The sequence below is a fragment of the Haliotis cracherodii genome, unplaced genomic scaffold, assembly GCF_022045235.1.
Source record: "Haliotis cracherodii isolate W230 unplaced genomic scaffold, xgHalCrac1.p SCAF_3, whole genome shotgun sequence".
Lineage (NCBI taxonomy): Eukaryota > Metazoa > Mollusca > Gastropoda > Lepetellida > Haliotidae > Haliotis > Haliotis cracherodii.
In genome coordinates, this window is record NW_027266286.1 from 73,376,244 (window position 1) to 73,392,706 (window position 16,463).

The 16,463-nt window shown below is 41.8% G+C and overlaps 3 protein-coding genes across 8 annotated transcripts in view; 2 read left to right on the forward strand and 1 right to left on the reverse strand.

Annotated features, from left to right (window-relative positions):
* The first annotated feature begins 354 nt into the window (after positions 1-354).
* Positions 355-2,149, forward strand: LOC139475684 (uncharacterized). Its single transcript, XM_071258873.1, has 3 exons — positions 355-897; positions 1,017-1,322; positions 2,066-2,149. The coding sequence occupies exons 1-3, from the start codon at positions 355-357 to the stop codon at positions 2,147-2,149; spliced, it is 933 nt and encodes a 310-aa protein (XP_071114974.1).
* A 1,328-nt stretch (positions 2,150-3,477) lies between these two features.
* On the forward strand, positions 3,478-4,206 carry LOC139475685 (uncharacterized). The gene has a single exon (XM_071258874.1). The coding sequence runs from the start codon at positions 3,478-3,480 to the stop codon at positions 4,204-4,206; it is 729 nt and encodes a 242-aa protein (XP_071114975.1).
* LOC139475765 (SH3 domain-containing kinase-binding protein 1-like) overlaps positions 3,867-16,463 on the reverse strand; it is a 39,569-nt gene continuing 26,972 nt past the window's right edge. For 2 of the 6 annotated variants that reach the window (XM_071258969.1, XM_071258966.1), the window contains 5 exons: positions 15,164-15,400; positions 8,390-8,499; positions 7,481-7,591; positions 6,699-6,816; positions 3,867-5,411 (listed from right to left, as the gene is read on the reverse strand). In XM_071258969.1, coding sequence (XP_071115070.1) covers positions 5,146-5,411; positions 6,699-6,816; positions 7,481-7,591; positions 8,390-8,499; positions 15,164-15,400 — 842 coding nt within the window. In that variant the 3' untranslated portion in view covers positions 3,867-5,145. The remainder of the gene's footprint in view (positions 5,412-6,698; positions 6,817-7,480; positions 7,592-8,389; positions 8,500-15,163; positions 15,401-16,463) is intronic. The other 4 variants (XM_071258967.1, XM_071258968.1, XM_071258972.1 and 1 more) reach the window with 4 other exon arrangements.

The following is a 16,463-nucleotide window of genomic DNA, read 5'->3' on the forward strand; positions in this document are numbered from 1 at the left end:
ACACAGAAGCCTAGTCATGCGATGCACTATGCTACAGAAGGCTAGTCATGTGACGCACAATGCTACACAGAGGGCTAGTCATGTGATGCACCATCTACACAGAAGGCTAGTCATGTGATGCACTATGCTACACTGAAGGCTAGTCATGTGAGACACCATCTACACAGAAGGCTAGTCATGTGATGCACTATGCTACACAGAAGGCTAATCATGTGATGCACTATGCCACACAGAAGGCTAATCATGTGATGCACCATGCCACAGAGAAGGCTAATCATGTGATGCACCATGCCACAGAGAAGGCTAATCATGTGATGCACTATGCCACACAGAAGGCTAGTCATGTGATACATCATGGCTACACAGAAGCCTTGTCATGTGATGCACTATGCTACACAGAAGGCTAGTCATGTGACGCACAATGCTACACAGAAGGCTAGTCATGTGATGCACTATGCCACACAGAAGGCTAATCATGTTATGCACTATGCCACACAGAAGGCTAGTCATGTGATGACCATGACACAGCAGACTAGTCATGTGATGCACTATGCCACACAGAAGGCTAATCATGTGATGCACTATGCCACACAGAAGGCTAGTCATGTGATGACCATGACACAGCAGACTAATCATGTGATGCACTATGCCACACAGAAGGCTAGTCATGTGATGCACTATGCCACACAGAAGGCTAATCATGTGATGCACTATGCCACACAGAAGGCTAATCATGTGATGCACTATGCCACACAGAAGGCTAGTCATGTGATGACCATGACACAGCAGACTAGTCATGTGATGCACTATGCTACACAGAAGGCTAGTCATGTGACGCACTATGCTACACAAAAGGCTAGTCATGTGACGCACAATGCTACACAGAAGGCTAGTCATGTGAGACACCATCTACACAGAAGGCTAGTCATGTGATGCTCTATGCTACACAGAAGGCTTGTCATGTGACGCACTATGCTATACAGAAGGCTAATCATGTGATGCACTATGCCACACAGAAGGCTAATCATGTGATGCACTATGCCCCAGAGAAGGCTAATCATGTGATGCACTATGCCACACAGAAGGCTAGTCATGTGATGCACTATGCCACACAGAAGGCTAATCATGTGATGCACTATGCCACACAGAAGGCTAATCATGTGATGCACTATGCCACACAGAAGGCTAGTCATGTGATGACCATGACACAGCAGACTAGTCATGTGATGCACTATGCTACACAGAAGGCTAGTCATGTGACGCACTATGCTACACAAAAGGCTAGTCATGTGACGAAAAATGCTACACAGAAGGCTAGTCATGTGAGACACCATCTACACAGAAGGCTAGTCATGTGATGCTCTATGCTACACAGAAGGCTAGTCATGTGATGCACAATGCTACACAGAAGGCTAGTCATGTGATGCACAATGCAACAAAGGCTAGTCACGTGATGCACAATGCTACACAGGCTAGTCATGTGATGCACTATGCTACACAGAAGGCTAGTCATGTGAGACACCATCTACACAGAAGGCTAGTCATGTGATGCACTATGCTACACAGAAGGCTAGTCACGTGATGCACAATGCAACAAAGAAGGCTAGTCATATAAAGTATTAAACCCACACAGCATCTAATCTACTTCTTACCATCATTTACATTAACCTATATACAGTCCCAAGATGGAAAATGTTTTTCCCTATCAGGATCAGATCTGATTTCAGAAAGTAAATAAATTCATTCCAATTGTCACTCAGATCTTTCAAATAACAGTTCAATTTCCACCATGCTTAAAAAAGAGCAAGGAAATAGAGCAAATGTGTCAATAACAGGTCTTGTAAGCGAGATAATAGGAAAGTAGCAGTGATGTGGGCTAGTCCATCGTACCCTGATGACTGACATTCTGTGAAAGGGCACAGCAACCTAGTGTATCTGTAACATAAACAACATCCCATTCTCTCAACATTATTGAATGACACCACCACGGGCGAAGCTAAACAGCACAGCCAACAGCTTACACAAAGTGACACAGCCCATATAAATGCTGAATGTCTGCCCACAGCACAGCATGTTGAATGACAGCACCCAGGAGGCCATGCTGGCATACAGCCGTACACTTAATGGAACAGCCCACATCATGGAATAGTGGGTGACATCACCCACAGAATGCTTCCTTATATTTCATATCACTTCAAAATGTAATACCAGGTCAAAATATAATGCCCTGAACACTGTCACAGACCTTTATTTTAACACAACAAGTCATGGCAGCAGAGGCCTACAAGTAATGCCAATGGGGAATTTTCACATACAAGAAGCAAACCTACACTCGTTGTGCCAACTACTGAAGGGAATGACAGCGATGACCAGGTCTACTATGAACAATTGATACCTACCAGAGAGAATGGCATGCTACAAGCAATCCTACCAACCGTGCCTACAACAACAGGTGTGAGAATCACCTACTCCAATCACACCTGTATTACAGCATACAGGGCTACAATCAATGCCGACTCTACAGTAGAAAAGTTTGCATTCAACAAGCTACATATAGTGCCTGCACAAATCCATCTTCCCGAGGCAAGGGTGTTAGCTGACTTTAAAAGTCCAGTTTCCACCCTTGCTGAACTAGGCTGGAATTCCTGGGCTCAATCGTAGCGACGCCAGTGGCTATTACCTTATAAGCCTCTGAAAAGATTTGGAAAATATCTCTTGACAACGAGTTGGCGGTGCACATGCTTTGCAAATCCTGCAATCGCCTGAAATCTGCACGACAGCTTACGATCTGGATTTCGATTTCGTTGCGTGATTTTTTTTATGGACTATGCATAGACTCGTTAGTCCAGCGAAAATGTAACTCCATAATACCAGCCTAGTTTGTCAAAGGTGGAAACTGGACTTTTACAGTCAGTTAACTCTCTTGCCTCGGGAAGATGGCACAAATCAAAGACCAGATCTTTGCTGAGAGGTCAACAAACTCTAGTACTGTAAATACAAAGCTGAGCTGTACTGCTCTATAAATAGTATAAAGATGATTAAAGTGGATCTAAAATAAATTGGCATACAAAAAGAGATGATAAAATATATGCTAAAAGAGTTAACATAGAATGATCTCCCTTGGAGATCCTCTCATAATGACCGATATGCCAGGAGTGTTGCAGTGTATGAAGCCTCTGTCATCCAGGATGCAGGAATGTTAGCCGAGGAATTAAGCTTGATGTGTATTCTATGAGAAGAATAAGCATGTACTTCATAAAATAATTTTCAAAATCAACAAAATAAAATAGAAATGTACAAAACGATATACTATAAAGCATCCTTGGATATAACAGTAAATAATAACAATACATTTCATAGTTGCTGTCACTACATAATGTATCGGTGAATTTTGATACATGGTGTGTTATTTAGAACACGTATGGGAATTACATCATGATTTGAAATTAGGTGATTTGACATCTGGAATCCATCAAGATGGAGATATCTCTCCATCCAGTGACAGACTTCTTTGTGTCAAGGAACAGAGAAGTCTCTCTATCAAATGACAGAGGAGTCTCTCCATCCAGGAAGAGAGGAGTTTCTTCATCAAATGACAGAGGAAACTCTCCATCCAGGAACAGAGAGGCCTCTCTATCAAATGACGAAGGAGTCTCTCCATACAGGAACAGAGAAGTCTCTCTATCAAATGACAGAGGAGTTTCTTCTTCAATTGACAGAGGAAACTCTCCATCCAGGAACAGAGAAGTCTCTCTATCAAATGACAGAGGAGTCTCTCCATCCAGGAACAGAGAAGTCTCTCTATCAAATGAGAAGGAGTCTCTGCATTCAGAAACAGAGAAGTCTCTCTATCAATTGACAGAGAAGTCTCTCTATCAAATGACAGAGGAGTATCTCCATACAGGAACAGAGAAGTGTCTCTATCAAATGACAGAGGTGTCCCTCCATCCAGGAAGAGAGAAGTCTCTCTATCAAATGACAGAGAAGTCTCTCCATCCAGGAACAGAGGAGTCTCTCTATCAAATGATGAAGGAGTCTCCCCATCCAGGAAGACAGAAGTGTCTCTATCAAATGACAGAGGAGCCTCTCCATCCAGCAACAGAGAAGTCTCTCTATGAATCTGAATCTGAAGTCTCTGAATCAAGGGAGCCTGTACATACAGTTCCCGGCTGGGTACAGAATATGTTGTCCCTTCAGCTTAGTTAAATGACAAGCATGGATACACATACAGCAATCAATAGTCAAACAGATTTGGCAGGTTAATAATGTAACATAGAGAAAGGATAATGCTGTGTGATATCAGGATTAGTGTTAATATCATTGTACACATCACATAGGCATATGACCCACAATGGAATGTTGAAAGTGGCCACCGGCATGATGCTTGGACATATGTGATGTCCAGCTGGTCAGTCAGACCAACACGCTTACAATAAAGCAGCTCTATATAGGCAGCATCTCCAAGCGCTGGAGATATCACAGCACAAGCTTCACACCCAGGTTCCCACAGTGCTTGCGTCACAGTCTCCCAGCAGCAATATACAACACAGACATTTGTGAGCAGCAGATGCCACTCTCTCTTGTCTCATTCCACGCATGTTAACATTCACACTACACAGGACATCAGACACCAACAGGACCCAGGCTATAGCTGGAAATGTAAGAAAAAACTTGTACCAGTTGTCAAATGTGGAGAAGTAAATTACAACCATGTTGATAAGACCTCATGAGAGTCAACACAAGCTACATTACAACCATGTGTACACCAGACCCTACCGGCACAAGGTATACTTGTTTACACAAGGTCTGCATGTCAGGCGAATATCTACAGTGATCCTTTCTTTTCCTGTGGAGCTATAAATGAGAACGTCATTAGCCTGGAGAAGGCTCAGTGTTGAGCTATAACATTTCAACACTGCTGTTCTGCCCCATATGCATTAGTGTATACACTGAATGAGTAAGTAGGCAGTTCCGTCTGAACATAACAGACATACATTGTTTGTGTTGAGATCCTGATATGCTTTTGTCAGGCTCATGTCCGTTATGTCTGTGAACATTGGTCTGTGTATTCTCCGGAGTTCCTACTGTGCCTGATGGCTACTGTCCCCTACATATTGGATTACACAGGTGTGATGTTCCTCAAGCTCACACATTTGTTTCTGCCAGCAGTTTTTTGATGCGCTCAATCTCCACCTGTGTGTTGAGCCTCAGCTTTTTTTCCTCGTCCACCTCCATCATCAGCTCTCGGATCTTCTTTGTGGAAGAGGATTTGAAGCTTTCTACTTCCTGTTTGAGTCGGTCATAGTCTGCACGCATCTCAATGTAGGTGCTTCGACTCACTGTGTTTGCTCGCAGGTCCCGCAGTTCTCGCTGCACCTCCTCCAGAATCTTAGACACGGCAGCCCCACCTGCTGACAAACAGGAAATCTTTGTAAGTTCTCCATAATTTCTACTGCCTTCATTCATAAAGAATTCAGTTACCACTTGGCATATTTTTTCATGTAATTCATCTTTATTACACCCTTGATGAAGTTATGCTATAGTTGTTGCGGTTGATTTTGAGCCATGAATTTACTGGTCATTCTGAACAAAATGTAAACTAGTTAAACCTGATGCAACAAGAGGTCATTCTGCAAAAGTATAGAGAAATTATATGCCACCCATAACATGGTTGAAGTTGGAGAAATCACCTGACCCTGCTGATTCAGGAAGCGGAATCAACAGATTCTTGCGATTTCTCCATCACATAATCCACTGTACACATGGTAAAATGGGTTCAGGATGATAATCATGAGATTCATCAAAAGATGACACATCCCCACCCGCAGTTGCATGGGTGTCGTCTGTCTGTCAGTGATGCCTAATTTGACGCGAGTGGGTAGAACTCTTGACCCCAGCAGTGATAACTCACCGGATCCCCATTGTGTAATTTCTATTTTTTAAATGACATTGTTATATACTTGTTACAACTGCTGCTCAATAAACAGTGATGTGGAATATATAGTTGTTTGTGTCTCTATTCAAGTTGATATTTCGGCTAACCAAATTGTGCAGTGATGCCATCTTACTGTGATAGTCATTTTGGAGATATAAATGAAAAGTTTAAATTAATGCGAGCAAAGACCACGCACATTTTTCGAATTTCATTCACGCTCGCGTTAACTTCAAGATTTACAGTATCTTTTAGTTTATAGATATGTTCCGGACAAACACAACACAATGAATGATTTTTTTTAAAATCACTAAATAGCAGAAGGCACCATGGTTATACATGTACCAAGTTTAGGTGAAAAATCTTTCACTTATTTCAAGTTATGCTCCGGAAAGATCATGAGACAGGACATGTAGACATTGTAGAGACGTTCTTCAACTTCAATCATTCTGACTTTTGGTGTAGGAGTAATGAAACAAATAAGATATTAACATCCATGGTTGCTGACAGGATTTTGGCGTAAACAAGTGAATTGACATGCCACGTTGTAGGTTCACCACGTGTTACCAAGGCATGTGCTGGCTAAATCATTTGAGAGCAAGATCTATAAAGATTAAGTGGACACAATTTTAGGATAACAACTTCTTTGATATACATTGTTATCCATAAAGTGTGTCTACTTCGTCATTTCCTCAACTTCGTCATTTCCTCAAAGACATGCCTGTCAAACAATTCTTTAAAGATTGTAAGCATATTATTCCTGTACCTTGTCCTGATGTGGCCGAGGGTTCTGGTGGGCGTGGCGGTGCTGTGTGGTGGGGTTGGTGGTTCGACTGATTGTGTGAGTGACTGGTGGACCTCTTCTCCACATCCGATATACTTGACTGACAAAACAGAAATGGTAAACATGACAGATCTGACGACTCTGACTGACTATCTAACTGATGTGCTAGAGGTGAGGTGAAATGAGGTATAAAGTCGCATCCAAAAATATTGCACTTATATAGCGACTACATACACAAGTGTGAATGTAGCTGCTTGAACTAGTTCAGACTAATGCCGATTTTATAGTGTTAGCTCACTGAGATACCGTGTCGCAGTTTCACATGAATACCCCACCCAGACACAGCATACTGACTTCAAGCCGACCAGTCCTTGTTTTAGCCCCTCAATGCCGAGTCCCAGACTGGGGAACAATAAGTACCATCTTTTAATGTCTTTTGGTATGACATGCCGGGAATTGAACCCTGGACCTTCGACTCTCCAGGAGGACGCTCTACCCCTCTACTACCACGGAGGCGGTCCGATGTGCTAGAAGTTGCCGTTGGTTACAACAAGCAATAACACTGCCCTGCAGTCCCAGGCTTGGATGCAAACACTTCGGCTGCCATTGCTCTAAGATAAGGTCCTAGCCCTCTTGGCTGTATGGAAATGTTCAAAAATTCCTATCAAGGTTAACACTGATTGAAAGCGAGGTAAACACTGCCATATACAACCTACTGCACCTAGTGTAATGTCTAACACCGAAACGTCCCAGGTAGGACATACCTGCTTCTCTTTAGATGTGTGCGGAGCCCTGCTGTCATTGTGCTGTGTGTGAACTGCCTGGGGGGTGGAAGATGGAGGCAGTTCCTCAGAGTCAGGGCTGTCTGGGTTCTCCTGAAAATATATCTCAACATATCAGTCTGTGGTATTCTGCATACATTAGGTTATGTGTTCATGACTTCCTTTCTACAGGGGGCGATTAAACAGCTGGCCCATTGGCCTGTGGCCAGTTAAAATAATAATATGCTTGCTGAAACATAAAGTAGATGGTCCGTTTCATCCCTTCTTCTTGTATGTTTAAGTTTTTAAACTGGATCTTTAAGAAGGGCCAGGAATTTCTAAAAGGAGCAAGCTCCGATGGCTACATACAAACTTGTAGTTCAATCTACCCCTGTTTCTATGCCTAATGCCTACCCTGATTATCTCCACAAGGAGTCATCCCAGTTGTCCAACAGGCTGCAACACACTGTGCAGTGAGTGAGTGAGTGAGTATGGTTTTACTACACTGTTAGCAATATTCCAGCAATATCACGGTGGGGGACTCCAGAAATGGGATTCACACATTGTACCCGTCAGGAATCGAACCTGGGTCTTCGGGATGACGAGCGAACACTTTAACCACTAGGCTACCCGACCGCACCTACACTGTGCAGAGTTGTGACCTCTGGCAGATGCAGGATCCGCTGATTGTGGGGTTTGAATCTCAGCTGATCATGATCCTTGGTCAGTCAGCACCACACCAGTGATTGTGGGCAACTGGTATGACCATTCAAGTATTCCTCTGACATCAAGCTGACATGTTAATGTAATACTGTATAAAGCAGCAATAATACAAACTGATTCACTCTTTCTCCAAGACAACACAAACAAAATAGGCCACTGACTTTCAACACAATCAAAACAGATGCTCACCCCTAAGTTGAATATTGTCGAGGGTGGCCTCTTCTTTGGTCCTTTAGCTCGGGATGCTGTCAAGTGTGTCAGCTTCTGGGAGGTGGGCTCCAAGGACTCAAAGTTGTTTTCTGAAACAGTCAAGATGAAGGTTACACTCTCACTCTACTTACACAAGTGTAGCTGAAGGGAGACTGGCAAGTTTACATGCATCCATGGCAACCAGGAGTGTGACAATGGCTACCATGATAGCATAACTATCATGTATTTAAACGCCAACATGGCTACTGTGACAGACGGGCATTTGAAAGCCACCATGACAGTCAAATCTTTACATGCTACCCTAAGGTTACAAACTTACAAGTAACCATGGCAACCATATATTCCTACTATTACTGGTCTCTTAATTCTGGCAAGAATGCCTTCAGAATGACAACATGCCATACAGAACAAGCAGAGAATAAAACGCTGCAAAAGTTACAAAGCCACTTGATATTGCCAGTGATGGTTGGTTGAAAGTATATTCTCAACTAAAAAGCAGAATTTCCCACTAAATGTCTAGAGCACTATTCTAGCTGCCCATGTCCCAGGAACGGTTGACAGTGGATCAGACGATGTTGCTTAGGCTGCAGTCAGCAATACAAACAACTGATTACATGTAGACATGTTGTAGACATGTTGCAGACATGAGTAGACATGTTGTAAACGCATCTATATCATGTATAAGACTTAAACATGACTTATACACAAGTTATATAACATGGTGACAACCTACCTGTATCAACAAGGTCACAGTACAGGTGGTGATGTGAAAGGCAAATTATTAACATATATCAACAACATGTCCCTTTATGTTATAATCAACAGACACTATTGATCACATGGATATGGTATTAAAGGTGCATGTTCATCCTTGCTCTGCTGCTATCTCACAATGGTTACTTTTTTCATATTCTGAGCGTACACTAAAAAATACTTCAGGGATTTATCCAGGATCTCAAACTAAGTACCTTTGGCAGGTAAATTGGGAAGAACTGCTATTTTGAAGTTAAGTTTTTTTAAGTTTTTCTTTTCCTAAATTCAGAGGTATTTTAACATTATAATATTTTATTCAATGCAATAATGTTGAGATAAGCATTAATACCTCCATATTGTTCTATATTGATCTTGTTATTGGTAAAACAAAAATCACCTCTATAAAGCCATAACATTAGTTATAACTACAACAGCATGACTTGGGATATGATTAATTCCAATTTGGGAATTTTTTCTGACATTGCTGCAGACTTGGGGCCAAATACTTGTATCTGCCTCTAAGCAAGTCTAGATCAATGTAGATAAATCCCTGTACTTATTGACTGGAAAGTACAGTAAACTATGTTTATGATGAACCGGCGGATATAATGAACTTCTTTTTTGGTCCCAGCCATTTGCTGTATACATGCTGTATATATGTTTATAACAAACTACGGTTATAACAAACTTAAATTAGTGGTCCCTTTGAATTCGTTAATTTGTACTTTACTGTATTAGGTCTTCAATAGTGTGGTTCTTGTTTAATGCCGTACTCAACAATATACCAGCTGTATGATGGCAGCCTGTATATAATCGAGTCTGGACCAGACAGTCCAGTGATCAATATTGTGAGCAACAATCCACACCACTGAGTACAGAGCCTGACCATGCGACCCACAGAGTTACCTCTTACGACCAGTGTAGGTTCCTGGGGGGGGGCAGTGCTAACCTGGCACCCCACAGGGCAGGTGTTCAAGAGACATTCTAGAAATGGTAGAGATACTCAAAACCAATAGTACATGTGACATAAACATGATAAAGGCAGCTTCCTTATTTCAGAGCAAGCACCTTCATCAAGGACCGACATGGGTAAAACTAAATAGCGAATGATATATATTGAGATATATACATGATATAACGGGCAGAGAAAATGAGACAACTTCAAATTAAAATTTTCTTTTGTGATCAGGTATATTAATTTGACATTTTACTGACATGTTATGGGATCATTGGTCAACTGATTTGTAATGGTCAATAGTCAGTGCACCAATTCCATCAACATTGCTCTAAACACGGGCATGGATGTGACAAGATTGTCTACAAGCTGCTGTGAAAGATCGGCCTAAGTTAGATGGATCACTTGCTTCCATTCACTAATACTTAAACCCCAATCCTCCTTAATGTATTCAAAGTCTTCTAGACAGTCGCACAGGACAGTCTTGTTACCTGGCATAATTTTCGTAGCAATCAACAACCTGTTTCATATAAATCAATACAATGATATTTACTGGTTAGATCGGACATCATGGACACCTTTCTCAGCGTCACCATGTGACATGGCTAGTAACAGGGGAGGTAATCAAGGAAAGAAACTGGTCGCCACAGTGCATCACACCATAGTGTTCTAAGATCAATTCAAATTTTGAAACATCTATGAGCGTCTCATTTTTTTTGCTCGTTGCTATATATACTGAGAAGGGTGTGTACACATTTGATTACAATGTGGATTATAATGGAATACAGGTGAGTGTACAAGTCTGTGGTAGTGGCTGTAAATACAAGGGCAAGCCTGGTGAGAGCACTGATTTGGGATGAGTAGGGCTGGTCTATGACTCTATTAAGTCTTAATGAGATCATGAAGTCTTGGTCTTGTTTTCCTACCAAGAGTGTCTCATATCACACAGACTTGTTCTTGACTGTATTTGCATTGCATCACTTTGATTTGTAGAGAAGTTCTTTTTGCTATTGATTCCACTAAACATATGTTAGCACTGACCGTGCAGATACTTTGTAGATATTAATGACATCCCCAGAAACTTAATGAAGCAAGAGTGACCACACTCCTAGTTATACTATTCAGCAGGTTGGTATTGTAAGCAGGGTGTTATTGCCAATCAAGCTTTCAACATTACATAATCTAGGTATTACACCTGCTGAAAATACTTCACATGGCATAGCTAAAATCAGTACATGACAAAGCCTAAATTTTAGAATGAAAAGCTTTCATATAAATATACAAATGTATTAATTTTGCAGTGCAGTAAATCTTGAAGCAGCTGAACCTCCTCGAACATTAAACAATACCATATTCAGGAGTGAGCGGAACCTACATTTCTTTGCTTAGGCTTAAAAGAATAATAGAATTTGTTCAGGGAATGGATTTTGAAATTACTACGTGGGCAGGCGGTTCTTTTTGTTTGTTTGTGGTTGTTTGATTTTATTAATTTTTTTTGGGGGGGGGGGGGTTGTTGTTGTTGTTCAAGCTGGTATGTAAGCAAATTTTGATTACAATAATTTCGGGGAAATCATGTTGTTCTCAGATATTGTAGCATTTAACTGCTGGGGTCATGGTGTTTGGGATGTGGAATATTTAAAGATTATTTTTGGGAGGTGAAAATGGAACCAAAAATGAAACGTGCGGCAGACTTTATGATGATGAGGTGCCTGAGAACCAAGACTATTATTTTTTTTAACCTTACTTCCCCAACCAGAGACAGACAGTTGGCTAGTTACTGAGTATATTGTTAGGCTCTATGTTCCAAATTATCCCCAATACATAACAGCAGGCTACACTGCACTCCCGCATTGAGAAGGTAAACCAGTGGCTGATGCACACACTCATAAACACCATTCACAAAACACACAGTTTGAGTCAATTTTGCCACTGAGAATTGTAATGTAGTCTGTCTCCTAGACCCAAGAATAAATTAAATATCAACCCAACTCAAGTCTAGATTGATTTAGCAAGTCTAGATTGCCTCAGCTCGTAGCCAAAATTAAGCATTGATCTGGGCTCCATTTGGATGTCCAATTTTATAACCATATATATTTTAAATGTGGAAACTTTATTTCTGGGAATAAATGATAGTCTTATTGTGTTACTAAATACCGAGACCTGCCAGGTCCCATCTCAGATGAGATGACATTGAGATGACAGGCACAGGATAATGAAGACCAATTAAGGGTACCTGAATACCCATTTCACTTAAATTGATTAAACACAGCTTCAGGGTATAACATTCCTGATACATATCATTGAATTAGGAGTCCTACTTTTTTAAATACATTGAATTCTCAACTCCAGCATGCCATTCATACCACTGAAACAATATTTAGCTTCAGGACAAGTCTCCTTGCCTACATGAAACACATGCAGCTATATGGTATCCTCAGATATACACACACCACATGTTTACCTGAGACCATCATTAACACAACATCCACATACTAGCTCACCTGCTTCTCCTGGGCACAGCGGAATGCAAAGGAAAACAAATTTTACATAAAAAAATTCATCCAGGACATGGTGCCATAAAGCTGTGATAGCACTTCGACTAATTTGACTTATCAGGACGTAACATAGTCAAGTACAACAGATCTGTCATCAAGCTAACATTGTGGTCTGCAAACTTAGTGTGCGAAGCCCATGTCTAGTAAAATCCTGTTCAGTCTAGTAAGTTCAGCTCACAACTTAGTGGTTAACATTCAAAGTCACATTAAGTTCATTTTCTAGGACTGGTTGTCAACAAATTTGGTCATGATATATAAGAATGTCCCATCAAAAGTTGATAAGATCATGAAAATGTCCAATTGCCATTTGTCTCCAGCAAAATGACTGAACATTGCACTCAGCTAAAACCAGAGCAGATCAACCAAGTCTCCCTGAGATCTGATACCCACAGCTGCCAACTCTTTCAGGAACTGTAAATACTCAGCAGCCGATTTCATTTTTTTTCTCCCTCAAAAGTATAATTAGGTTGGAAACAAAAATAAAAAAAGTAAGGTGGGGGACATTAGTTTTTATTTCTGTTTGGCAGTTTAAAATGACCCACTAATATTAAAATGCTTTTAAATAAAAAGTTTACATTTTAATTGTTTAGTGTTGGTGCAGTTTTATAAAAAGTCTGGCTTAAGTGCACAAAGGTATTATGTGAAAACTTTCGTCTCTGTGCATCTATCAATTGCAAACTAGACACTGTAGGCATGAAAGAAGGCCAATGTGGCACTTAATACTCTTACACAGACATTTTTGAATCTGCATAGCCTGTGCTTATTCACTAATACTATTCATATTCATACTAATACATACGTTTTCAATATTTCATTCTACGGACTGAAACAAGATAAACAAGAGTCTCTGTGGTCACTGATGGTGTACACTGCATGACAGGCAGAGGGCTGGTTGTACATGCCGTAGGCCAGCTGCCCCTTCAACAACATGTCCCTACATACAGACAGCCTGTCCCTGCATACAGACGGCCTGTCCCTGCATACAGACAGCCTGTCCCTACATACAGACGGCCTGTCCCTGCATACAGACAGCCTGTCCCTGCATACGGACAGCCTGTCCCTGCATACGGACGGCCTGTCCCTACATACAGACGGCCTGTCTCTACATACAGACGGCCTGTCCCTGCATACAGACAGCCTGTCCCTGCATACAGACAGCCTGTCCCTACACAGCCTGTCCCTACATACAGACGGCCTGTCCCTGCATACAGACGGCCTGTCCCTGCATACAGACGGCCTGTCCCTGCATACAGACGGCCTGTCCCTGCATACAGACGGCCTCTCCCTACATACAGACGGCCTGTCCCTGCATACAGACAGCCTGTCCCTACATACAGACAGCCTGTCCCTGCATACAGACAGCCTGTCCCTGCATACAGACAGCCTGTCCCTGCATACAGACAGCCTGTCCCTGCATACAGACGGCCTGTCCCTGCATACAGACAGCCTGTCCCACAAGCCCTGGATGTACCACACCAAGCTGATGATGAAGCATGAACTAGAACATCGATCCACGGTCCCTTCAACAGGCATCCACAACACAACCCTGAACATCATCACACAGAACTATCACAGCCAAACAGCTGGAGAAACTAACAGTCTACCTTATTATGATAACATATAGCAAAACCATTAAAAAGGACAAATTTCTGCTAGCCTTTAGGAAACCTTAACTATTGGGCAGTTTGGCAGGGACTATAGGACTAGAGGAAATTTCTAACGCTGCCCATTCTTTACCTGTTACCTAGCTGATGTGTCATTGTATGGATACATGCTCAGTATCTTTCTTTTAATATTCCATCAAAGCATATTTCTCTAATTACATCAGCATAAGCATAACCCTCGTCAGAGTTACCCGACATACTAAGCAACGTGGAGGTAAGCATACCACAGAATGGGGTCAACTGCCCAATACAATCACAGTTATAGAAATTAAGCACGAAAGTCAAGAGTCCTTTCCATAACCCTACTGTTTAAAGACAGAGGTTTAGAGTCCCTAGATTCAAATACTATAGAAGATCCCAGGACTCACTTAATTTCGAACACTGCAATCATGCAGCACAGAAATAGGTACAACACTAGACATTGACAAATCTACCCAACACAACCATGCACAACCGAGGCGTGTACTATACAAAACAAACACAACACAAGGACAAAACTTGGGGACTAGGGAGGGAGCGAGTATATGAAGGTGTTTATTGCACCAGCAATGCATAAGGTAGCATCAGCACGTGAACAGGGGAGATAACACAACATGAACACAACAAGGAGTGGTCAGTGTTAGTGGGGCATGCTGGGTGACTGGTCAAACACTGGACCATCAATGTCAGTGAGGGGGATGATGCATGAAGAGCAGAGCAAGCGAAAAATGTACCCATGTTTGTGAAAACCTAAAAACATGTGCCAAGGTGTACCTCAAAGTTCAAGACGCTAAATACCTTTACCAAGCAGTTACCAAGACAACAGTAATGACGACAAGAATATTACCCTGGTCTGATTGGCCAGGAGGCTCCTTATCGTCTGCGAGCCCATTGCCTTCCCGAGCGTCCTTGGTTCTAGAGTCAATGGTGGCCGTCACGCTCACAGGTTTACTTTCCAGCTTGGCAGGCTCAGTTGGCTTTGGGGGGTCAGGTTTTGGGGGAGGGGGCTTTTTGCCCACAGGGGGGGGAACAAAGGGTTTTTTGGCAGCTGTAGATGGGGGAGCCACCCGATCGTTGGTGGATTCTGAAGAAGCAGGAAATGACCACAAAATGATCAGCATTCGGGTGACATACAAACAATGTCCTGTCCAATCCAACCCACAGGTTGTGACAATATCACCTGCTTGCAAGTTGTATACAAGACCTATACCATACAACACAGTATACCATGAACCTGCTCGTATGTAACACACCTAGATGTTGTTAGACCTGCTTGTTGCTGACAGTGCACCTTGAACCTGCTTGTATATAACAAACCTCCATGTTGTTAGTAGCAATGCTGAATTTCGTATTGCAGCTTATTGCAATAATGATTCATGAACTATGATATGTATCACAACATATTGCATGCATTCTTTCATCTTTAATTCATTATAAATATGAATATAAATGGACCCACATGTCACACATTGACAACTATGTCCGCCATTTTGTTGGATGTCGTCATGGTCATAACATATATGGAATAGACACATTATATACAGGAAGCTGGCCGAAAACAGTTTCCTTATCACAGGAGCTGCTAATTTCTGAATTTCAAGTTTCATTTTGACTTGTCACAAACATTAACAAGATGAAAATATGCATGATTTTAAAACCAGTATACCACCATTTTCCATTGAGATACATATGAATTAGTATTTCAAATCGTGACATACTGTATACTGATAATACCTCTCACCTCTAAGTAAGCCCTCACTGTTGCTGACAGTGAACATGTACCATGAACCTGCTTTAACATACCATACCTACATGTCAGATCAAACTGCTCCTGGCAGCACATTGTGAACCTCCTTGTATGTACCACACAAAATGAGGCAAAAGGAAGCCAAGATTTAATCTCAGAGTGCAAAGAAAGTATTAGGAGTAAGGAGTTCTCAAAACTTTCATAGTCCTGATAGCTGGCTACACAATCTCAGGTCAGGCCACTTCGCGACCTTCATCATTTAGTTGTAGGCCAGTTAGTATGAAGAAGGGCCAGTAACTTGCAAAAGGAGCAAGCCCTGTTGGCAACATACACATAGGTTTTGAAATCTATCCCTGCACACCTGCATGATGTCATTGCCCCCGTTGAACATGCATCGTCC